The sequence below is a fragment of the Leucopleurus acutus genome (genome assembly GCF_964270905.1).
Source record: "Leucopleurus acutus genome assembly, chromosome: 4".
In the NCBI taxonomy this organism is placed as follows: domain Eukaryota; kingdom Metazoa; phylum Chordata; class Mammalia; order Artiodactyla; family Delphinidae; genus Leucopleurus; species Leucopleurus acutus.
In genome coordinates this window covers 115,801,809-115,827,248 of record NC_139146.1, presented here as the reverse complement: position 1 = coordinate 115,827,248, position 25,440 = coordinate 115,801,809, and the positions used below count along the sequence as shown (strand labels likewise).

At 39.9% G+C, this 25,440-nt stretch overlaps 1 protein-coding gene across 5 annotated transcripts in view; it reads left to right on the top strand.

The window, feature by feature from the left end:
* The window catches only part of RASGEF1B (RasGEF domain family member 1B), a 34,839-nt gene extending 11,131 nt beyond the window's left edge, over positions 1–23,708 (top strand). For all 5 annotated transcript variants that reach the window (XM_082837817.1, XM_082837813.1, XM_082837814.1 and 2 more), the window contains 13 exons: positions 1,205–1,387; positions 3,065–3,187; positions 3,572–3,709; positions 9,139–9,351; positions 10,082–10,156; positions 11,567–11,662; positions 11,777–11,879; positions 13,577–13,656; positions 13,802–13,897; positions 18,946–19,041; positions 19,411–19,534; positions 20,692–20,764; positions 22,346–23,708. In XM_082837817.1, the coding sequence (XP_082693943.1) occupies positions 1,211–1,387; positions 3,065–3,187; positions 3,572–3,709; positions 9,139–9,351; positions 10,082–10,156; positions 11,567–11,662; positions 11,777–11,879; positions 13,577–13,656; positions 13,802–13,897; positions 18,946–19,041; positions 19,411–19,534; positions 20,692–20,764; positions 22,346–22,370 (1,419 nt within the window). In that variant the 5' untranslated portion in view covers positions 1,205–1,210 and the 3' untranslated portion in view covers positions 22,371–23,708. The remainder of the gene's footprint in view (positions 1–1,204; positions 1,388–3,064; positions 3,188–3,571; positions 3,710–9,138; positions 9,352–10,081; positions 10,157–11,566; positions 11,663–11,776; positions 11,880–13,576; positions 13,657–13,801; positions 13,898–18,945; positions 19,042–19,410; positions 19,535–20,691; positions 20,765–22,345) is intronic.
* Positions 23,709–25,440: the final 1,732 nt, after the last annotated feature.

Genomic DNA, 25,440 nt, shown 5'->3' with positions numbered 1-25,440 from the left:
CAGCCTCTACACACCCTGTCCCTGTCAGTCCAAGCCCTGGAGTTTGGCTTCCCCTCATCGTTTGCCTCTGAAGCCCTCACTCTCTGCAGCTCCTGAATTGCCTCCATTGTCCAGACGTGCTGCCAGAAACTGGAGTCTGTTTTTGGGGCTGGGAACTCTGTCCCTAGGAATCCAAGTAATAACTTAATAGCCTTTGGCCTCTACCAGGCATCCGCTGACAAGGGCTTTGTGAGTTGCAGAGCACACGGATGAAGGCAGTGCTCCCCAAATCAGGTGTTTGCTCAGCCTGTGTGTTTACTGAGAACTGAGGCTTTATAGAGCTCTGCACCCCAAAAGAATTTGACACAAAGGGGGTGAAAATCAATAGCATCCAATCTTCCAGTGAAAGCTGGGGAGTCAGCATTAAATCTCTTGATATATGCGTGCATCTATAAACACACACACACACACACACACACACACACACACACACACTTTACTTCTAGGCCTCTTTTACAATTTCAATTTTTCAACTTCTGTTTTGGTTATCTCCTCATATGCCCAATGCTAGTCTGGTATTTATTTCTTAAGTGTTATGTAATTCTTCCCATCCAACTTTCAAGGCCTACACATCTCCACCTTAGGATAATACTTGATTCAGGGGATTAAAGCAATTTAAAGCTCACTTCCCCTCCCTGACTTCATAACCGAATGTGAAGGAATGATATCTAAACACGGCAGCCAGAGACTTGAATTTAAGTCCAGATTGGAGCCTTTGATCCAAGTGTTTTATGGTATTTTATTGGATGACATTGGTACTCAAAAATATACATACATGGGCTTCCCTGGTGGCGCAGTGGTTGAGAGTTTGCCTGCCGATGCAGGGGACACGGGTTCGTGCCCCGGTCTGGGAAAATCCCACATGCCGCGGAGCGGCTGGGCCCGTGAGCCATGGCCGCTGAGGCTGCGCGTCCGGAGCCTGTGCTCCGCAACAGCAGAGGCCACAACAGTGAGAGGCCCGCGTGCCGCAAAAAAAAAAAAAAAATACATACATGTGTTATCCAAAGAGCAATTTGCTTCTTGATGGGTTCTCAGATTGTATCAGAACCTAACCTATTTTAAAAATTGCCTGTTTCCTCGTGATTATGAAAGCCTAATGCCTATTAAAGTTTACTTTTCTTTTGAATATTACTGACACTGTTTTTTCCTTTTTTATTCATTTTAGGAAAGCATGCCTCAAACTCCTCCCTTTTCAGCAATGTTTGACAGCAGCGGTTACAACCGAAACCTCTATCAGTCTGCGGAGGACAGCTGTGGAGGGTTGTATTACCATGACAACAACCTCCTCTCCGGATCTTTGGAAGCACTCATCCAGCACTTAGTACCTAACGTGGATTACTATCCGGATGTAGGTATCCATGTGCCCCTGAAACACGTCCTCGGTATCCAGCAGAATTTACAATAGAATAGACAGGGACCCTAGATGCTGCAGAATTCTATCTGGGTTACTAAGAATTTTTCTAATAAGAAATTGCATATTGATTATTGAGTGCTTTGAGATCAGATTGAACCTGGTTATGATATGTCTGTGTATCAGTTTTCCTTTCAGGGTTGGTATCACATTGTAGTCAGTCAGAGACCATCTAAATGAAATACCTGTAAGGTTTGACTCATGCACATACCTTGGTCCTTAAATAGAAATGCCAGAGAACATTAGATGCTCCTAGAATGGTTAGTGCCTTTTTGTTTTCCAAAACTATGCTGAGAAAAGTGAAGTTACACAGGGAAACTTCACAGAAAAGAGAACAATAGTTACATTCAAGATGCAGTTCTTTATAGATTCGACATCAGATGACAGACTCACTTGTTTATGTTTTACTTTGATAACTGACATTTGTATGGATAATCCTTTCTAATTTAAGGAATTCGTTTACATTTTCTCAGTCTTTACAGCAATTCCAAGAGGTTAGAGAGGAAGAAATTGAAATTCAGAATGTTGAGGAATTTGCACATGGTCTCACTCCCAGCATCAACATTCAAACCCAGGTTTTCTATTTCTGGGGCACGTGATGTTTCTTCCCCCTTCCCTTGTGCTACGGCTGCCCCTGTTATGCAACAGCTGCTTGTTGATAAAGATTTCATGAAAATATCCAGGCGCTAGATTCGAATGTTTTTATAAATATAATAATGACCTTGGTGTGCAGAGGCTAGTTTGTGCTTGCCACTGTAGTTCACCATAATGTTTCTTACTGAGTTATCTCTGTGTGTGTGAGGTTTGTTACGTAGCATTTTCAAATATGTTGCCACACAGGGAAAACTTCTAATCAAAAGTAAAAGGCATCCCTTGTTCAGCCCTGTAAGTGTTTATGAGCTACAAAAGGCACCGAAGGGGGAGAAAAACCCATGGAATTTTTCTTCTTATTGGGAGTATGAAAGTATTATAACAAATAAGCTTTACTTCATTACTGGCTTCTGGGGAGGCATTGTGGTTAAAGAAAAGTATATCGTGTGATATTATGTTTTATCAAATTGCTTAGCCTTTGAGCAAGTAAATAGATTACTGGAAAGTCTGTCTTTGAATGTTCTGACACAAGCACACAAATGCTCCAGTGTGTCATACTGGACCCACTGGAGATTTCTTGAGCTGATGTGGGTTGGGTGATTTTTTTGGTTTCCATTGAGTTACCATAATATTTGGACACAGAACAAGAATCTGTATGGGTGGTATATTTAAGTTAGATTGATCTCCCTGGGCTGAATTTCATTCTTCTTTACTAGACTGAGTTATATGTCCTGGTATCCTGGCTCCCAGAGGATGGATGTAAAACTGTACTGTGAATAATTTAGTAGCTAAACTTACCCTGTACTTCTGTTATTTTTAGTATGGTTTAAGGGAAAATATATATCACAAAGTAAAGGAGAAATCCATCTTAGGTTGTTTCACTACTAGTAAGCATCACTTTTGAAACTGTAGCATTTTAACTTTGCTAAAGAGAACTTAGTGCTATATGATGTATAATATATAGGAAAGATACTAGTTTCAGAGAGAATATAACCATGATGACTTTTTTTTCTCTTGCCACAGAGAACGTACATATTTACCTTCCTACTGAGTTCTCGGTTATTTATGCATCCGTATGAGCTAATGGCCAAAGTTTGCCACTTATGTGTTGAGCACCAGAGACTAAGTGATCCTAGTGGTGATAAGGTAATGATACCTTATTTGAACTTAACATTTTTTTCCATTAAGTTTGATAGCTTTATGGCTTAGATTTTGTGAAGTTGGCTTCCTTAAGTAACCATAGCTTCTCCCCAGGCTGAGGTCCATAAATGGTATCATGGCTATGCAGAGGGAATTGGAAAGGTATAAAGAACAAATATAAATCTAGTGCCATGGAAGATCCCTCCGTCCTGCCTTAAGTTGGTAGCACTTGACATTGACTTGGGAAAGGGGGACAAGAGTCTTCTTTAACCCCAAAGACTAGAGTCTTCTTTAACCCCAAAGACTTTGCACTAGAAGTTTACCATTAACCCTGTTTGTAATTATTTATTTGATAGATATCACTGAATTTGATTTGCTTTTTCTCCCTAGAATCAGATAAGAAAAATTGCACCCAAAATTCTTCAACTCCTGACAGAATGGACAGAAACATTTCCTTATGATTTTCGGGATGAAAGAATGATGAGAAACTTAAAAGATCTGGCTCACCGAATAGCCAGTGGTGAGGAGGTTGGTAACCTGAATTTAGTACAATTACTCGAATTTCCAGGCAGGGTCTTGGTGAGAAGTGGTGCTAAATTATGCATCGGCATCTCTACTGCTTCTTTTCTGTTGTTGCCTTTGGGCAGGTCCTCTCCATAGCATACTGGTCTGTTTGGTGTGTCAAAGGGGGATGATTATACAATCCCACTTCAAAGGAATGTGATCTAGAGTTTTATGTGAGTAATTTGGGGGTATGTTCATGTCAGGTATGTTCAGCACAGGTTTCATGATGCAAGTGTGTTTTCATTTTATTTTATTTATAACTTTCTTCCTTCCAAAAAGATTTGACCTAGCAAGTTAGATTATAAATATCACATTAGGAGATATAAGCACTAATACATGTAAAATAACATATTTATATATTAACAGGTAATAAGTAATATATTAATAAATCAGAAATAGAGAGTTTGTATCATGGAAGGGAGAAAACAAATGTGCTAATACTGAGAATCAGTAGAGTAGGACAAGATTGCTGTATTTTAACTGTAAGCTCCAGGTAAAAGGGAAATACAGTTGGTTATGTAATTTTCACTGTCAGAAAAGAAAAAGCATAGTAATCCTTCAAAGCATTAAATTAAATGAAAATTTAAAAAAATTTCCTGCAAGGACTTTGTGAATGAGATCATGGAAACTGCTCTGTATAGTGTTTATAACAAATGCTCCTTGATAAAAAACTGAGGCCAAAAGATTAATATATAAATTAGCAAAGGTAATTCTTTAGGAGTGGAGAAGACAAAGAAAAAAGGATCCAAGTCTTGTGCTTGGAAGTTGATTCAAGGCTTAGCACCTAGACTTAGATGGAGATGGAAAGTAAGTCTGCTAGATAATCTTTCATAAATATCACTTCCCTCAATTGAGCTACCTAGCTGTGACAAATTCAAGGTTATCCTCTCTGAAGCAGGCCTGGAAGGCTGTTACTCTGTTTTGAGGCTTGTTGGGCAAGGATATCTTTGTAGTTTCTGTACTTAGGCACAGATACAGTGTTAGAAAAAGGTAGATGAAGCATTTGGCAAAGGCTGTGATGTCTTGTTTCATCCATCTTAAAATGCATTTTCCCATTATGAATAACCTACCTGGAGAAATCATTCTTTCAGGGCTGTGCTGTCAAGATCATGGAACAAGACACCTATCTAGTCTGTCTACTTCTGGCAAAAACATTTTAATACTGTTTCCCCTAACTTTAAAAAAAATCAGACAAATTATATAAGATTAGCACTTGAAAAATACTCACTTGCTTCCCACATTATGTTTTCATGAAAATGGAATTAACCCTTTTACACTTCCCCATGACATTATATTGAACACTGGTGCTCAAGAGAGCCATTACTTCTGCAAGCCTGAATGAGTGGTTCCCTGAGTCCTTCTGCAAATTATGACTATTCTAATCATTTTGCTAGTTTGCGTGTAACAGGTTCTAGCAAGGTAGGAATTGGTAGGTCCGTCACTCACAAAGGCAAAAGTTAAGCATCACAGTTTTATAGTAAATCTTTTCTTAGAGGGGAAGCTATTGTGTTGCTTGACAGGGTCAGTGCTGGCTCCGTGACCTAAGTTTATGGCAAGCTGCTCAAAAGATTAGTGGCATCATAAGGGCTTTTTCTTGTGTGGAGGCTGAGCTCCGAGTCAGGCAGTGCTTCACTTCAGTTAAGTTCTGTGTCAGTACTTAACTTGATGTGGCAGTCAGCTTCCCTTCCTTCTGTTGCCTTTTTAAAAGGTAGAAATGACGACTTGTTTTTCCCAAAAGGAACACCTTAAAAATCTTTTTCAGATACAATACCAAATGGATGGCTTTTTGTCCTTCTTGTCATGGGAGTCCATGACGGGGGTCACTTCTATCTGTGTTGGCCAGATTGGTTCCGATCTCTTTTTAACAGGATCAAGCCACTCAAGAATTGGAACCAAGCATGGGGACCAGATAGCCTTGTGCCTGGGCTTCCTATCAGCCATCCTGTGTTAATAACAAATCCTTGATAAACCTGAGATCTTCAGACGGTTTTGAGTGTGAAAAGATATGAGAAGATAAGCCTAGGGCTTGAGTGGAGAGATGTCACCTGCCATGATCAGGTTGGGTTTTCCAGTGAGATTGTATTCCTTTAGTCACTTCTAGACAGTGTTCAGAATCGGGTCCACGTTTGGCAGTGGTTGACTTGAGTGCTTTGGCAAGTCCCCTGAAGTCTCTGCTCCTTCTTCATTTCTACATCATAGAGGTAACCTCCCTGTAGTAATGTCCCTTTCAGCCCTAAAATTTTGTGGTGGATGCTCTTTTCCTCAGTTCTGTGCTTGGGAGGCCACTTATCTGCCATGTGCTTAAGTGTCTTTCCTTGCAGACACCTTCCCTGGCCTCCCCAGCCATGGGCATCCCCCCATTCTTGGCTTTCACCACCCTTCCCCTTCAGAACACTCTGTGATTAATAATTACTTTCTTTATGACTTGTTTTTCCTCGCTAGACTCCATGCTGTGCTCCTTTTGTTCAGATAGCATCCTTAACTCCTAGCCCAGTATCTGGTAGTTAAAAGGCTCTCAGGAGTGTTTGAATGAATGAACGAATGAGTGAACAAACTAATGGTTACTGGAATAGGAAAAAAATATTTCCCTCTGCTGAAAAGTTATCTCCCTCCATGGGAAGGAGTGTGCACTTGGGTTGGGACTTGCTGCTTCTTGCCTGGGACTTTAGGGATTTTCTTTGGCAGTCAGTGGATCCAGGTGTGCCCTCTATATAATTTAGTTGAGTTCTTCTGAATCTGCTAGGACAGTTCCACATAGTATGGCTTAATATGTTACCCCCCTCCCCTAAGGATTTGCCCAAAATGAAGAGGTTTATTAGGACTTGACAGCAAGAAACCCGAAATGAAACTGATGATTCAATTACATGACAAATGACTATAGTGGGTACAGTGCAATTTTCTCTTCCTTACGGGGCCTGTCTTTATTCTGTCTTTATTTGCCAGGTAATTACTGTCACTGGCATTTGAAGTTATAAAAAAGAATAAGTACGTACTTGGCAATCCATGATTCCGTAAAAAAGCATGCTTAACAACACGAAGCTTTGGTTTCTCGAATGGAATCAAATGGCAGCAGCAAACTTTTTAAAGAGGTCACACACATATCCTCTCTCTGTCTCACACACACACGCACTCACGTTCTTTGTTATTCGAATAGCTTTTCCCCTATACCCTATTGCATACATGTTCTCCTCATATTTTGCTGCGTTTTGCTCACTAGCTGAATCCTCCACTATCCATTACTCTACCTCTTTCCCTAAAAAGCATTTTTTAAAGTGTAGAATAAGAGTCTTTCACCAGACAGGCTTTGCTGCATGTCAGAATCACCCAAGGAGCATTTATTATGACATTTGGAACAGAAGACTGAAGAAACCATTTTAAGTTCATCGATTTTTATGTAACTCAAGATTATGAATGTAGAAGAAGCAAGGGACGCAGGTTTTATTTTATTTTTATTAATTTATTTTTATTGAGGTACAATTGACATGTAACATTCTGTTAGTTTTAGGTATACAACATAATGATTCAGTATTTGTGTGTATTGCAAAATGATCACCATAGTAAGTCTGGTTAACATGTCACCTTACATAATTAACAAAAGTTTTTTCTTGTGATGAGAACTTTTAAGATCTACTCTCTCAGCAACTTTCAAATATTCAATACAATGTTATTAACTGTAGTCACCATCTTGTACATTACATCTCCATGACTGACTTATTTTATACCTGCAAGTTTCTACCTTTTGACCTTCCTCACCCATTTTCCTCACCCCCAGCGAGGGATTTAAAATAGCCCTCAATTTGGCCTTAACTGCTTCGAATTCCAAAGCAAGAGGCATTTTCTTTGAGTGACAACCATATTACCAAATAGATACCATCTTCTTAACTGATAACCTTAATGCTGTGTGGAAGATAGGTTCCTTGAAGGCTCAATTTTTTAAACACTTAGGTATTTCATTAGTGACTTCAGGGTGGTCTGTGAATGTAGAGGGGAAAAAGGTCATCTAATGGACCAGTTTAAAGAACTCAGGAATATACATCAGACAAGTAGAGAAGAAGAAAAGAAAGAAGGTTGTGTGTGCCTTTTTGCCTTGACTATATGAGAATTGATCATTTCCTTCTATTTTTAATTTTCCTTGGCTTAAGTATGCAAATATCTATTCATTTAAAGTTTTATAATATGCTCTGGTAAACCAAATTACTTCCGTAAAAAAAGATGGTTCTTAGACTTGTAGGTAAGATGCCATTTAATTTTCAGATAATTAATCTCAGAAAATGATATTGTGGTACTTTTTTAAAAGGAGCTGATTAGTTAGTAAAGCATGGACATAGGGCTTTCATCTGTAAATTCACTAGGACTGTCCTCCTTTGGAGCTGTTAACCTAAGGACCACGTTAGCATTGAAGCAGCCTGTGTGCCTTTCTTTGATAACAGGTGTCACAGTTTACCCAGAAGGATAAGTGTTAGTTTGGCAATTTTTGCCTGAAAAAGGAAGAATAAAAGAATACCCTAACTTACACATGTAACTCTACCTTAGGAATTGGTTGATTGTGGAGCTCTTTCTTGGACTTAACAACTATTTTAAAAGTCAAGAGGTTGACATTTATCTATAATACACGCATTGCTTTAAAACCAATTTCTCTTAAGTATTGTGGCGGTAGCATGATGTAGTAACAAACAAGGTGTCACCTGGTAGTAGCATTATGAGTAGAATTGCCATGTGGAAGAGTTTGGTGGTGAACATTAGCACTGACTCATGAATGCAAAAGAAATGGACATGACCCAACTGGAAGTCAGATACCAAAAAGGAATATCCATTGCTTTTTTTTGGTGGTAACTCATGTTCTATGTGGAAGTCAGGAAGGTGGTTGGGGGCTGAGTAGGAAGTGATGGTGTATTTCTGTTAAGTAGCTGTCTGTACCCTTAGACTAATGAGATTGGGAATGCTAGAAGGAGAAAAATCTAGACGGGGACTCTAAAGAAAAAGAATTAGGAAAAGGATGCTCTGACTTGAGATCAACACATTTTAACCTACTAAAAGAAAACCGGTACATTCCTATGCCAGCCCAGAGAACATTAGTTATATGTGGTTCTTATTATACTGGATTCCCTCAGTAGCTCATCTAAATCATCCTTGTGTTTTCATGGCCCAACTTGAATTGTGCTCTCAAGAGCAGCCTGAGAAAAGAACTAAGTCTTACAAATCTGAAAAGACACCTTATGTGTATGTGTCTCTTTTAAACTGTTAGAGCGAAGCTGTATCCTCTAACTGCCCTCAACCAAGGTGGCTGTCCAACGTGAAGGTAAAAGCATTGAAGCACAGAGTCTCTGAGTTTGCATAGTGGTGAAAACAGACACGCAGAGCAAGGAGGTAATCCTTTGCTTGTTTCCTGGCAGACATACAGGAAGAATGTCCAGCAGATGATCCAATGTCTAATCCGCAAACTTGCCGCGCTCAGCCAGTATGAGGAAGTCCTGGCAAAAATCAGCTCCACGTCAACAGATCGGCTCACACTTCTCAAGACCAAGCCACAGTCCATACAAAGGGACATTATTACTGTCTGCAGTGACCCTTACACGTTGGCCCAGCAGCTGACTCACATAGAGCTAGTAAGGCCATTGTCATCCTTGTCTTTTATAACCCACACTTGATTTGCTTTGACAACCAGACAGTGTGTTTGTCAGCGGTAATGTCAAGGGAGGGGTTAGAATAATCCAAATGGGAAATAATCTATGAAATAGCTGGAACGTGTTTTGTTTAGACATTTGAATATGACTATTTCTGATATTTTGGGAGTTCACTTTAAAATAAATACTAAGCAAGACTGAAGAGCAAAGAGTTTATTGACCTTCCTCATGTTCCCCTTCTAGTTAATTTTTCCATAACTCGCTCAGCCATTTACTCTCTAGTGTAGCACTGACCCAAGCAGAAAACTGCCTCTGCTCAGACCTTGAAGATGATGACAATTTTGAGGGTTAAAGGCTTATTTCACAAGCTACATTAAAAAATGAGGGTAGTGTTAAAAGTCAGTAGACAGGGGCTTCCCTGGTGGCGCAGTGGTTGAGGGTCCGCCTGCCGATGCAGGGGGTGTGGGTTCGTGCCCCAGTCCGGGAAGATCCCGCGTGCCGCGGAGCGGCTGGGCCCGTGAGCCATGGCCGCTGAGCCTGCACGTCCGGAGCCTGTGCTCCGCAACGGGAGAGACCACAACAGTGAGAGGCCCACGTACAGCAAAAAATAAAAAAAATAAATAAAAATAAAAAAAAAAGTCAGTAGACAGAACGAAAGACCATTTCTTCTCCTTGTGTTTAATACTGTTGACCTGCTGGGTTTGTGTTTCAGGAGAGGCTCAATTATATTGGCCCAGAAGAATTTGTTCAGGCATTTGTGCAGAAGGACCCTTTGGACAATGACAAGGTAATTGGTCTACCCAGAGGTCAGCCCTGAAATTGGCAATGGAATTCTTTAGTCTATGATAGTGGGTACGAGAGACAGAAATTGGAACAATTTTGTTTTAGGTTTTAAAAACTTTTTTTTGTTTTTCATTAGCCATACCTGATTCATTACATTTTTTCTTGAGCCTGGTCTCTAAGTGCCTTGATGATATTCTTACCCTACCACCAACTTTTAACCTCTCTTCCTCCTTATTGGGAAATTTAATAAGCAAGTAGGTGCGGGCATTTGTGGTGGTGAAGGTAGGAGATAAAAGGGTAATGGTTTTAGCAGATTAAGTCAGAAGGAAAATACGAAAGGATGCTCTGCTCATGATTCAACAATAGCAGAAGCTATAAAGACAGGATGCACATCCAGTGTGCTGAGGCTGGGTCTTTACTGCCTTGCTTCTTGTTTTAAGGTGAATCCCTCATGACAGGTTTGTTGCCTGATGCAGCCCATATGGAAAGAAACTGACACTAGGCATTGGCTGTAAAACCGGTATACACACACATAAGAAATTTTTCCGCCAGTGACCTCCAGGAAGTATTTCAAATTGTTAAGCAAAGACTGCATCACCCACTAATGAAAGCCCTCCTTTGGGAGAAGGGGCAGCAGCTGTTTTCCGCCCTTAGAATAGTTTTGCTCAGTACAGGAAGTCAAGATTAGGTTTTGCAATAGGAGGCTAGTGGAATTTTTTGAAATTTGTTTGTTTCATTTGGAAGGAAGGAAAGAGGGGTGTAATTAACCTGTTCAAGTTTGGCCTTGAACTCTGAGATGAGCTTAACTTCTTTTTGTTTTTCAACAATATGTCACTCACCCTATTAAAGACCAGGATGATGTAGGCTTCTGTTTATCTACCTTGGAAGATATTTAGTTTCTTGCTACACAAAGTTCCAAAATTGTCTCCTAGACTTAATTTTAAGAGAAAATTTTCTAGTCTTCTGCGCTTTCAGCTTCTCTGTGCTGTGCGCACAGCAATTGGTATTCATACCCCATTAATTAGTCAAGATTGTTTTAGAATGCAGCCAAGACCCTTTTTTTGTTTCTGAATTGTGCTTCTGAGGACAGTTCCCCCCAAGAGTAACTTAGCTTCCTGGGAGAGAAGGCACAAATCATGAATTCATCAGAATAGATTGTCATGAATGCAGCAGAATAGATTTCTAGACCTTCGGGTTTTCACTGGACTATACTAAGTGATTTGATATTTCTGTAAGGAGAGTCAAGAATGTTAGTGGTTCCCTCTCTCTCTCTTTCCCCTCCCAACCCCCACTCTTATCCTAGAAAGCCTTCCTAATTCACACACTGAGAATAAAGGCCCACATCTGAAAAAAAGGAGAGCTTAATACACTCTTTTTTTCTCCAACTCCTCTGCTCACTTTCCTTTCTCTATAGAGTTGCTACAGTGAACGGAAGAAAACACGAAACTTAGAAGCTTACGTGGAATGGTTTAATCGTCTCAGCTACTTGGTTGCTACAGAAATCTGCATGGTGAGAAAATGAATTTTCTCCTTCTTCTAGCCCTCTATATTATCTTTTCATACTTTTTACATCTGTTGGGTCTACATGTTGGATAACTGCCCTCTTTTTTCTCTTTCTATACAGCCTGTAAAGAAGAAGCACCGAGCAAGGATGATTGAGTATTTCATTGACGTAGCTCGGGAGTGTTTTAACATTGGCAACTTTAATTCCTTGATGGCAATAATCTGTGAGTGTTTTCTGAGAGATATGAGTCCTTTATTTTTATAGATCCTGTGAAATGTATCCACTGAAAATTTGCAGATAGTACAGTTTTGTTAATGAAAACTGTATTGTTTAATCTAGACTTGTTTCAGAACGTCCAGAATGCTTTAAATATCCAAATTGGTACAAGTATGTGTAATCTTTTTTAAGTACATAAGAATTCATGGAATACATTTAGTCAGTTTATCCTCATCTGAATATTTATGTATAAAGGCTTACACGTGAGATATGTGCCTAAATTAAGGATTTTAGAAAGTGTTTGAGTAGCTTGTGTATCAAGCATTATAGAAATATATGATCTGGGACTAAATCAAATGATTCCGTCAGCAAGACAAGAGGGCAGCCTGAGAAACTGGAACATTTTCTGACTACCCAAGTCACTAGTACTTATCCTCCTCCGACCTTATTAGCCCAGCATATAAACTTTGCTCCTCCTCTGTATCATGGGGATTTTAATGCCAGTGACTGTTCATTCTATAAACATAGGGCAGGGGGTAACACTGTGTCTTGGTTTTCCCAATTTATACCTGTTTTCTTGCCACAATTATGGTTAATGACTCTTTCGTTAAAAAATATTCTAATTTATATGATAAATGATATGGCTATGCTACACATTTTAGGTACTCAGTAAATATTTGAATATTTGCCTGACTCTTCAGAGTCAGGGTCAGTTTGAAGCCAGAGAATCTACCAAATTTAATTCAATAATTTTGATTCTAATAAATCCCTGTCACCAATTCTTTTTTCCATTAAAAAGATTCTTTTTCCCCTTTATCTCCCCCATAAAAATACTGGCCAAGCTTCAGGTCTCTATCTGGCTTACTCCATGAGAATAGTGAACAGATGTTCATCTACATCAAAGACCTGAAAGATCCACAGTCTAGGTAATAGAAGATTATTTAATTCCCTTCTTGTACTGTTAAGAAAATATCAAGGCAATCCATTTCACGGGAGAAAGTATTTGTAATACGTCTAGCTGAAAAAGAACTTGTACTCAGAGTCTATAAAGGACCCTACAAAGCAATACTAAGTAGACAAATAACCCAATGAAAAAAAGGGCAAAGGGGCTTCCCTGGTGGCGCAGTGGTTGAGAGTCTGCCTGCCGATGCAGGGGACGCGGGTTCGTGCCCCGGTCTGGGAAGATCCCACATGCCGCGGAGGGCTGGGCCCCATGAGCCATGGCCGCTGAGCCTGCGCATCTGGAGCCTGTGCTCCACAACGGGAGAGGCCACAACAGTGAGAGGCCTGCGTACCGCCAAAAAAAAAAAAAAAAAAAAGGCAAAATACTTGGACACTTCACAAAAGAAGATATACTGATGGCTCGTAAGTATATGAAAAGATGCTCTACCTCATTAGTCATCAGAGAAATACAAATTAAAATGAAAATCACAGTGAAATAGCATTTCATACATGGGAGTGACTGAAATGAAGAAGACTAGTTGAACCAAATATTGTGAGGATGTGGACCAAGTAGAATTCTCAGACATGGGTGGTGGTATGAGATGGGACCACTACTCTGGAAAATCATTTGGCAGGTTTTTTGTATAAAGTTAACTTCCTTCCACTTAGTAATGAACACTTTTTCAGAACATAGGTTAGAATGACCTCTCTTATTTCTCTATTTCCACCTTCTTTTTCTCCCCCTCCATTTTAAATTGGAAGCTGGCATGAATATGAGCCCAGTCTCTCGACTGAAAAAAACTTGGGCCAAAGTGAAGACAGCGAAGTTTGACGTTCTTGAGGTATGTGGAGCTGCTGTTTTGCTCTTACGTAACATTTTGCGCCTGAATTATTTGGAATTTTTTATGTGGCGTTAAAAGTGAGGTCTCGTAAACTTTCTGCAGATGAGAAGTGTGTAGTTAATACTCTCCTCTCTTTTGTCTTCAGCATCAGATGGACCCTTCAAGCAATTTCTACAATTATCGAACAGCTCTTCGTGGGGCAGCACAAAGGTCTTTAACTGCTCATAGCAGCAGAGAGAAGGTATGGGTTTAAAGGAGTTTTATTCACAGTAGAGTTGCCATGTGTTGCACTGAAATGTGAACTACTGTACCGAGCTTCTTTTAGTTTAGATCTAAGAAAGCAAGGCCGCGTGCTGTAGACATTTTTATCACTTGCCACAGAGGGAAGGGGAGTGCTAAAGCAAGGGTGGAAGGAGGAGAGGGAAAGGGAACTTGGTGGAGAAATTTGCAAATGTTATTATTGCATTATTTAAATGACTATTTTGTAATGTGTCATAGTTGCGTTTCAAGCAGTAAGTATTAAGTCCTATGTTAAGATGACTAATAGCATTGGAGAGTAATTTGATTAAATGGAAAACAGACATTTACACACTGCACAAGGTGGCTGACTTAATGTAACCTTTTCTCTTAAAGAATTAGCTTACCTCCCATGGTTAAGTCATTTATGTTCAGAAAGTAGGTTAGTTGCTGTAGCATTAGGCCTGCTGTTACTAATTGGATATGTGGGTGGCAGAAAAGGTACAGAGATGATGTCTGAGAGATGAATGATCCTCACTCTATCTGCCCTGCCCTTAAACAATTTCACATTATCTTGGATCAACTGTACTTCTGACTCAGAGGGTCCTTCATTGGCACATTTCATACATGGGAAGGATAAGTCATTTTGACATTTGGAGATCATGTTATTTGAAAAGTAAATACCTGGTTGCAGTAAATGGGCTGATGAAGGTTGCTTGATGAAAGCTATTTTCTGCTTAGATTCTATCCATCTTCTAACTTAAACTATGTCTTCAACAAATAAACGAAAATGAGGGTAAAAAATTTCAGGGCCTCTCAGTCACTTCCCCCAAAAAGCTTCAGCCACCATGATCTAAAATAAAAACAAACACAAAAAGAAACCCCACCTTTTAAACATGCTAAATTGCTTCTCAACAAAATCCAAAATATCAGTTCTGATAATGTTTGTGAGATATTGTAAATACATTATTATTATTATTATTATTTTGATAAAGAAACAAGGTCAGAGAAGGGATGAAGCAGAGATAACGATCTCGATTTAGCCTGAGGGAGTTTACCAGCTTTTAAAGTTTACCTGCCTGGGACTTCCCTGGTGGTCCAGTGGGTAAGAGTAAGACTCCGAGCTCCCAATGCAGGGGGCCCAGGTTCAATCCCTGGTTGGGGAACTAGATCCCGCATGCAGGCCGCAGCTAAGAGTTCTCATGCTGCAGCTAAAAAATCCCGCATGCTGCAAGGAAGATCCCACGTGCCACAACTAAGACCCAGCGCAGCCAAAATATAAATAAAATTTAAAAAGAAGGTTAAAGCTCTTTGAGAAAGAACAAGGAGGAGGAGAATGAAAAAGAAAAATATAAAGTTTATTTGCCCACATCCCAGTACTCCTGTGACTACTTTGAGAAAAATCGAATCAGAAGTTTTTCAACCTTTGGGAAATGATCACATGCATGGGAGGATCCCAGTACCCTGAAGTGTGAAGACCTGTGGGAGGCTGTCTGCAGCCTTTTCTTCACCTCTCCGTGTTGGAAGCAAGGCTTTCTCTGCAGGACCTCCGTGAGTTAGAGGGCCTCTGCCTTAGCGAGGAAGAGGCTGTAGAATCATCTCTCTTGGTCAGGAGCTGCAGTACTGGCCAAAGGAATTCTGAAGTCCAGCCCTCCACAAAGATCTCACTGAACGTTGTACTCGTGGACCTCTAATAGCTTTTTCCAGTATTTACCCTTTCCATCATTTACTAAATTCTGTCTGCTTTAGTTTTGTTGTCTTTTAACCAGTTTTGTGTGAGTGTATGCATTGTGTTCTGTAGTTCGTAAAACAAATGATCCCACCACCAATTTAAAGCAATACGCCATTTCTTTTTCACAAGTGGTCTCAAAGGCTATAAATGAAAACATTTGGGGATAAAACTTCATCTTTTATTCAAGAGAATTGGGATTCTGTTTTCTTTTTTGAAGTGAGGGTAGACTCTCTTTATTCCTAAGTCAGTTCCTATTTTAAAGTCTTCCTGGCAGTGTGAATAAAGTAATATAATCTTTGATATTCTCTGAATTATGTTTAGGTGGCCAATGTGGCACATCTCTAGGTACCATATAGAAAAAAATCTGTCTTTCACATCAGGGCCATTAAATGATCTTTAAATTGCTGTTTTTTTCTGTGAGTCCTTGTGTCTCCTGGTTTTTAACCACTTCTCGTACAAGTGTATGGTTTTCAGTCCTTTCACCATTCCATTTCTGATCATCAGCGTTCATTTCTAGTTGTGGAACTGATAATGCCTTTAGGGTGTAGTTGCCAAGAATATTGTGAAAGGGAATTAGAGAACATTACTACTTGAGACGTTCTCCCACTAAAGCCTTCATTGAAAGACCTCTCAGAAAGCAAACTTTTGCTCCTGTAGTAGCCTGTACATCCACCTTCACTCTGGAAATCCGAAGCCCTTATAGTCTCCCGATTTTTACAGTGGTAGATTTATGTAGGGGCTGCACATCTGAAGGGAACCATCCATGAGGAAATGGCACGTTGAAGAAGACTGTGAGACTTCTGTCTGGCATATGGGCATAAGGAACAGCACAGGAATGATCATAAGGGAGATTGTTTCTATCGCTGTGTTCTTGGAAGAGTGGTTCAGACAATTAATAGTGGATCAATCCAGCAATCCCACTTCTGGGTATTTATCCGAGGAAAACAAAAACACTATATGTTTAGAAAAGATACATGTACCCCCTTGTTCATTGCAGCATTATTTACAAAGCCAAAGATAGAAACAACCTAAATGTCCATTGATGGATGAATGGATGAAGAAATTGTAGTGTGTGTGTGTGTCTGTATATTTATATATACACACATATATACACATATATATAATAGATATACATACAAGCATATATACTACAGTTTCTTTATTCCATTATATATATATATATATATGTATATAAAATGATTCATGTGATCAGCACCACGTGAATCTCACGGCCCAGCACTACAGAACAGGGCACAGAAGGAAAGTTCTTGCTTAAAAGCTGTTACACTAGGCAGATACTGCATCCTGATAATAATTCAGTCCTCATTTTCCTTATGATGATATATCAGTAATACTTGTCCCCTTGTATGGGGCCCACTGGTTTGGGGGGAATGCTTAATTGAGGTCAAACCTGTGTTGTTGAATTTAATCCTCACCACAAGTCAGTGAGGTACTGTTCCCATTTTAAGGTGAGGAAACTAGGCTTTCTTAGGCGTATACCGGGGGTTGGCAAACTCTTTCTCTTAGGGGCCAGATCCTAAATATTTTAGGCATTGTAAACCATACGGTTTCTGTTGCAACTACTCAGCTCAGATGTGGTGGCACAAGAGCAGGTGAGCGGATGAGTGTGCCTGTTTTCCAGTAAAGCTGTCTGGACACTGGAATTTTAACTTCATTTAATTTCATGCTCATGAAATATTATTCTTTTGATATTTTCCCAGCCATTTAAAAATGTAAAATGTGTGGCTTCTAGGCCATTCCAAAACAGGTGGTGAGGTGGGCTGGCCCTTGAGCCACAGGTGGCGGACTCCTGGCTTGTACATCCAGTCAGTTGTGGAGCCACATTTTAAACTGAGGTCTAGCAGAGCCAAAGCCCAGCACCCGCCAGTGACAAGTGGTCTTGCAAAGAGGTGAAGTTCGGGTGTGCTTTTATCCTTGTTACCATGACTGTTTAGTTCTAAAATAATAGAGATATAGTCAGTAGTATTTGAAGGAGAAGGTAATGAGGGAATCTTTACGAATTCAGTTTTGAGACTTCCAGACAATAGCAAATGATTAAAAGTATATTCAAAAGGGCTGTCGAAATTGAAGATTCATTTTGGCTATTTTCAGAGATCAATGAAACAAAAAAAATCAAAGCCTATCTTTTTTTAAATGACTTTAGGGGAAAAATCTGAATTGCCCCCTAGAAGTGAAAATTGATACTTAATGTTTTTAAGTACAAGCCAAAATGTTTGTTTTCCAGACCCGTCATTCATCTAGTATAGGTGTACCACATGAGTCATAAGCTTAGGGAACCTTCAAAAACCTGCTCTTGGGTAAACAACATAGGTCCACGATTTGTGTCTGCAGCATTATTTACATTGTAGCACATTTAGAATCTTCAAAAGCATGTTGGCATTTGAGAGAAAGTGGAAGTTACAAAGTGGAAGAACAAAGAGCTTTGTTCTTTGTTCATTCTGGGCTTCGTAGAATTTTGAGTACTCTCTTAGAGATTATTATTTTTGATTAATTAATTAAATACCACCATATCAAACCAAAGATGTGAGGCAGGAAAGTCTTACTAAAGAAGGCTCATTGTTTTTTAAACAGCCATTAATTTTAATTGGCACATTTATATTCCTCCTTCACCTGGGCCTGCCTCACAACATATTGTGCAAGGTACCACTTCGGTGATTTCCCATGAGAACAGGTGCTTACCTGCTGTGTCACAAGAAGGCCAGGTTTACTCAACAGGAAGTTTGTAGCAACTATTACCAAAAACCCTGTGCTCTCATGTTATCTTGAGCAGTATCTTCAAGGGAAAAGAAAATGTTCCTCTAAGAAAAAGTTCATCTAAAATGTAGATGTCTAAATGATAAAAACAGTACAGATTCTCACAGAGAGATGGGTCACACATCTTAAGCTCTTAGTACCTGCAGTGGCAGGTATTCTATTAATATTTTGCTCTAACTAAATGAAAAGTAAGAGTTCTTTTAGATGTTTTTTCTTTGATTATAGCTAGAACTCTCAGATTTGATTATATGCTATTGCCCTGAGAAAAATGGGGGAAACTAACAACAATGTGAAGCCAATCTGCCTCCTACTGCCACCCATCTTTGCTGCATTTTGGTTACTAACAGCATTTTCATGTTATGCAAAACTATATAAAGAAGGAAACTGCTCTCATGGGAGGCAAAGGAAACACTGTACCTGTCTTAATTAATTATAGCCTACTCTGTAATCCAGAGTAAATGCTGTTCATTAACTTCTTATATTGTTTGATGAGAGTCTAAATGTTTATTTGCCCAAAAAAACCCAGAGCTTTTTGTTTTCTCTAGATTGTGATACCATTCTTCAGTCTTTTAATCAAAGATATTTATTTCCTCAATGAGGGGTGTGCCAACCGCCTTCCCAACGGCCATGTCAACTTTGAGGTAAGGCTGCAAGATCTGAGCCCAGACAAGGGCTAGCTTCTCCAGCAACTGTAGAGAGCCCAGGCCATCTAAGCTGCTTCTGAAGTTCTCGAGCCAAGTTTTCTCTTTCCCTACTAATTTGTAAGAAGATAACAATGCTGACTAGAATAAATTAGCTGCACCATTATTATAAATTATTATCCAGAGGTACTTGAGTAAATTTGGACCTCTACCTAGCAAATATCTATTGCTAATTTTTATTAAATTAAGAAAATTATGGAGTTCAGAAGATTAGAAGCCAGAGGAGAACATTAAATGGAGTGATCTCATCCAAGCCCATGATTTTTGATAACTGCCTTTGACTTCAACTTTCATTTTATTCTTTTCTAGAAATTTTGGGAACTGGCCAAACAAGTGAGTGAATTCATGACATGGAAGCAAGTGGAGTGTCCATTTGAGAGGGACCGGAAGATCTTACAGTACTTGCTCACAGTACCAGTCTTTAGTGAAGATGGTGGGTAGCCTGTCCAGCCGGGGCCGCCACCAGCATCCACAGACCCTGCGATCAGGAAGTCAGCATATAAATGCTTGGTGCCAGGTTCCTCATGTAGTATGAGGCCTGTTTTCTGACTTATTCCATCTTAAGAATTTTCTGTTGCACAGAAAACCGTATGATTTATCCCTAAAATATTTGAGTCAGGCACTCACTATTCACCGATAAGCAGTACGTTTCTGTGTTTAAACATTCTTTATAATATTAGATCTGCAGAGCTTTGGGCACACATGGAAAGTTATTGAAGGATTATTTGCCCTTGTTTAGGCTTGCTTTAATGGAGAAAAAGGGTGTTTCGTGATATGTTGACATTCAAGGTAATTTGAAGAACAAAACAATTGCTAGCCCCTGCTGTTTGTCAAAACAAACAGTGGAAAGTCTTAACCTGTGAAAACATTAGGGAATTTGAGGCAGAAACAGTGATTGTGTACAAAAAAAATTGACCAGAAACTTAAAGTTTGTAAAAGACTTGGGGATTGATTATATTAATCTGTTATAACCTAATATTATAGAAATCAATAGCATTATTAACTACTTCTCATAGTAGATTGGTAGTGTTTGTGATAATGACTGAAGAACATTTTGAATTAATATGACCCATTCCAGAGGGGACTTGATTATTATTAGCCTCTACAAACAGGATGAATAACAAGCTTTTAAATCTTTGGAATTCTTTTTGACTTAATATTAAAGAGAAAAACATTAGAAGAGTGAAAAATTGGCCTAGAAAACGTGACTTTTTACCTGCTAAAATGTCTTTTAAAAAGCTAACAGGAAAGGCTCCCCTTCGCATCCCCCTTCTTTGTAAAGAACATAAATGTGAGTGTATGATCGCATCCTGTGGCTTGCCTTTTTAAGCTTTTTTTGCCTCATAAATTGTCTTAGTTAACCAAGTGCCTTCTTGGCCTAAGAGGCCCTTGGGGTTGTGTTGAGATGGTCAGTCAGGGGCAAAGTGTGGTATTCTGTGTTCTTAAAGCTCCCCGGTTGTAATTTGATATTTTAAGGAGTGTGTTTTGCTGTAGGGTTTGGTTCAGGTTGAATGGGGGATGGATGGAGGTGGGTAATGTATCAGGAAAAGGCTTCAGCGTTAATGCATTCGTACTTTTGGTTGATTGTAGCTCTCTACTTGGCTTCCTATGAGAGTGAAGGACCTGAAAACCATATAGAGAAGGACAGATGGAAGTCCTTAAGGTGGGTCTCATTGCTTCTCATTGCTGTACAGATCTAATAAGGACGTTGCCCTTAAGTGAAGAAAGCTGCGTGCTTGTCATAGGGAGTCCCCACCTGCGAGTTCCAAGTCCTCTCTGTAGCTTATCTCCTGTTAACTGAATCTTTGTGGCTTGGAATCCTCATTGCCATCCTTCAGTTTTATTGTCTTTTTTTTTTTTAGTACTGGCAGATACATAGTGACTCTGTTCTTCTTTCTCCCATTATTTTATGGAATGAGGAACTGAAATTACCCTGTGGTATGTTAAAAAGGGCACTGACACATTTTCTTCATCTAAAAGATAAGAAGTTCAGACTGTATTTCTGAATAGCTCTAACAGTAAAATCTTATTTCACCTGAGATCAAAGAGACCCAAGTACCAGCTGGTTCAGTAAATTGGAGTGTGTCACTTATCGACTAGATCTTGGTCCCCTCTTTGGTTTGGGAGAGAGCTGGGACTTTAAATGTAATACAGAATCTCTCCAAATTTAAAAATGTTGTTAATCTCTAGTGTTTTCAAACAAAACTAGGATAGGTAAGTTTGTATTTTAACCATCTGAGATGCTTTAATGGGCAAAAGTAGCCCAGGATATAGTATTACTATAACCAAAATTGCTGTATGTGTATTTCTACTAAGAGACTCTGGGAACACGTGCCTCTTTTTTTTTTCTTTAATATTTATTTATTTATTTGGTTGCACTGGGTCTTAGTTGTGGCAGGAGTGCTCCTTAGTTGTGGCTCATGGGCTCCTTAGTTGTAGCATGTGAGCTCTTAGTTGCAGTATGCATGTGGGATCTAGTTCCCTGACCAGGGATCGAACCCAGGCCCCCCGCATTGGGGGCGTGGAGTCTTACCCACTGTGCCACCAGGGAAGTCCCATGTGCCTTTTTGTACCAGGTTGACAAACCCATTTTCTTTTCTTCCCATAGTCACTTGGGAGCCTTCATTAACTTGATCTTGGGCTAGGTTTTTGGCCATCTCCACTAATATATATTTATTTTAAGTGACTAGCAGTTCTCCCAGAAAACCTGAAGGACTTCAATGCTTAATATTTTTCTGTCCTTCTTTAAAAAAATTTTTAAATTAATTTATTTTTTATTAAAGTATAGTTGATTTACAGTGTTTTAATTTCAGGTATACAGCAAAGTGATTCAGTTATATATATATATATATATTCTTTTTCAGATTCTTTTCCCTTATAGGTTATTACAAAATATTGAGTATAGTTCTTTGTTGTTTATCTACTTTATATATAGTAGTGTGTATATGTTATTCCCCAAATCCTAATTTATCCTTCCCCCCACCTTTCCTCTTTGGTAACCATAAGTTTGTTTTCTACGTCTGTGAGTCTGTTTCTGTTTTGTAAATCAGTCCATTTGTATCAATATTTTAGATTCCACATACAAGTGGTACCATATGATGTTTGTCTGTGTCTGACTTACTTTAAACTATGTAAAATCAAACTTCAAACATGGGAAAGATGAAACTGGTATTAGGTGAGGATTTTCATCCTCATTCAGATCATTTGCCACCTTCCTTCTTATCTTATCTTCTTTATTACTCAGGTCCAGCCTCCTGGGCAGAGTTTAACACACGGGATGCTGGCTGCTGCTAGCTGCTGCTGCGTTCAAGCAGATCATCGAGGGGCTGGCCTTTGTTTTTGGGCATCTAGTGCCACAAAAAATCATGAAGTCCCTGCAAGCACGCTCCCTCAAGAGCAGACGGGGACCTTATTCCCTACAGCTGACAGACTGACTCAGATTTTGTGAGACTGTAATGTTCACTGAGGACACTTGAGGAAGAATCCTCTAAAGATCCCAGCTCTGCAATGATTCATCTCCTGGAATTTCCATGTGAATCACAGCTCTGCATCTGGCTGGAGCTTTCTTTTGTGTGTGTGTGTGTGTGTTTTAATTTGGTTCAACATTTGCTGCTAATGGGACTTGCCCAGCTGAGTGCTGGCTCTTAGGAAGCCCATGTTTCTTTGTTAACTTAAAAGAAAAAGGGAGAAGAGGGAGGGGAAGCAAGCCCTCCATTTAGATCCCAAACTGCAGCTCAGTGGTATTGCCGGGAGGGGTCAGGCTGGCTGGATGCCAACTGCAGACTTTGTTTCCCTGAGCTCGGGCTGTGTTGTGAATTCCCCTCCTTCCTCTTCCTACAAGGTTTTGAGTTGGCTGCTGGTTAGCAAACTCCTTTTTACCCATATAAGTTATTTAATATAATAATGAAGCTAACACTGTGGTAGGAAAATAGCCACTAGAAAAAAAAGCAGAGTTTGTCATTGGACTGTGTAACATTCTAGAAGGACCTTCTGTTTTCTTTACCCTTCTGAGGTGTTTACAGCTGACCACTGTGTTCTACAGATGTGTTTCTCAGTAGTGTTTCTGTTACTTAGTTTTCCATGATGCCTATTTTTTTTTCCTCTTGTAAATTTAAATTATCTGACTTTAAGGGTCTTGGGAAAAAACCCATGGCCTAATTACAGTTTAATTTTTTAAACAGACTTATTTTTCACTACCTTTCATAGTCTGTTAGCGACTAAACATGTGAACAGAGAACAGATTGGAAAAGATAACCCCCGTCCACGAGAGCAGTGAACAAAACAAATGAAAAACATCTTGCTGTTGACTCAGAGGTCGAACTAATTGTGAAATAGTTCACCTTGTTAAACATCTAAATAAATCTGTAGTGGCTCTGCAAACAGCCATTATATTTATTTACTGTAGGAGAAACTGTAGTAGTAAACTGTGCTAATGAAAAAAAAAAAGACATCATGTTCAAAACAGAGATGTATTTGCAAACTTAATGACATGGTTTCAGAAAAACAGAGCATGTCTGTATGCTGCACGCCATCTCAGCAGACCTAAAATGTCTCCAAGCCGTCCCTTTACAACCATCAATATATTTGACACTCTGCGGCCAGGAGTTGTGGTGTCTTTGTTTTCTTTAATGGATGGGATTGGTGGGGGGTATTGGGGGAGCTGCAGTCTCAGCTGTTCAACTCAAGTGACCGGCTGAAAATGTGTCTGCCCTTGGGGAAGTGGCCTTTAGGAGTATGTGCGTGGGCCTTTGATATTTTGAAACTCAATCATAGTAAACAGTTAATAAGCATCACTTGCCAGGCACTTCTAAGTGTTCGCCATGGATCATCATCGCTTTTTAGACGTGGAAACAGGCATATTAATAATAATAATAATTTGTCCGCGGCCGTATAACTAATGAGAGACGCAAAGATTTGAACTAGACCTTTAATTCCAGAGCCCAGCCTTGAGATCACACTGCCAAGCCTTCTGAGACTTCAGTATAACCTCCAAGCTTGCAAGGAACCTGGGGATCTCGCTGACCTGCAGATGTGGATTCTCTAGGTCTGGGGTGGGACCCAGGCAATACTGATGCTGCTGGTCCTGGAACCCTCGGAGCGGGGCTCCCTGCAGCACTGCCGCCTTGCCTTTCCCTGAACTCTGCACCTTGCATGTGTTGCCATGACAGCAACGATGTCCACCTTTCAGCCTTCTATGTCTGGGGGTCTTCAAATGATGGGCTGCTGGCCAAGTCTACCCCTTTTGTTTGAGCCACAAGGTGACAGTTGTTGAAAAAAAATGGAAAGAAGAGTATTTCATGATACATGAAAATTACATGAAATGCAAATTTCCACATCCATAAATGAAGTGTTTGGAACACAGACACATTCATTTGCTTACACACTTTCTCATGGCTGCTTTCTGCTACAAATCAGAGTCTTGTAGTTGCAGCAGAGACTGGATGGCCCACAAAGCCTCAGATATTTACTCTCTGCCCTTTACAGAAAGAAAGTTTGCTGACCTCTACTCTCTAAGTGGTTGTTCTGAGCCTTACAATGAGTTTGTAAAAATGCTCTAAAGTCTCTATTAAGGCATTAGATACATAAATGTGGCTACTGAGAAATTTCTTCCTAAAATGGTGTTAGGCTTAACAAATTAGGGATTCTTAGAGATTCTAAGGCTATTTAAACAAAAAGTCTTCACAGAAAGAGTTACCATTCTCATACCTGTCTCTTGTTTTCATGTCCAGATAAGCCAGTGGTTTAAACCAGGTACTAACCTATCTGTGGAAATCAGTCACCATTCTCCTCTGTGCACCGTCTGTGGGTTTGGGTCTAGGTGCGTAGATCGTTTCTGTGGCCGGGTGGAAGCCTGGGTAAACACAAGCATAAGCAGCATCGTGTGACGTCAGCCCCTAGATGTGGATTCAGGAAGAGTTCTGTCCAGGTACGCCCTGAATTCCTCAGCAGCAGGCTCTGAGCTGAGGCCAGAGGGAGCCTCACAACAAGCTGGGTTGGGTGGGGAAGGCAGAAAGCTCCTTTCACAATTTGAAGTGTCCCTTGTTTCTGGGGACACAGGCCCGAGTTCCCCAGCTGTGGCCCACCTTTCATCTAACAAAGAAAATCATTGGAAAAGGGTTGACTTGCCTCTGTCTTTGAAGGTTGTCAGCTTTCCCTCTCCACTGGACCCGGCTCTGACACCCCTGCCATTTCCTTACCCGTCCTGTACCTTTATCACACTTTTGCTTCTCTCTGTACTTTCTTTTTCCAACTGCTGCCCATCTGCCTCCTGCACTTAGAATCCCAAGAAAGCACAGCCCAGCACTGGAAGGTGAGTTGCTAAACTATACAGGAATGTTC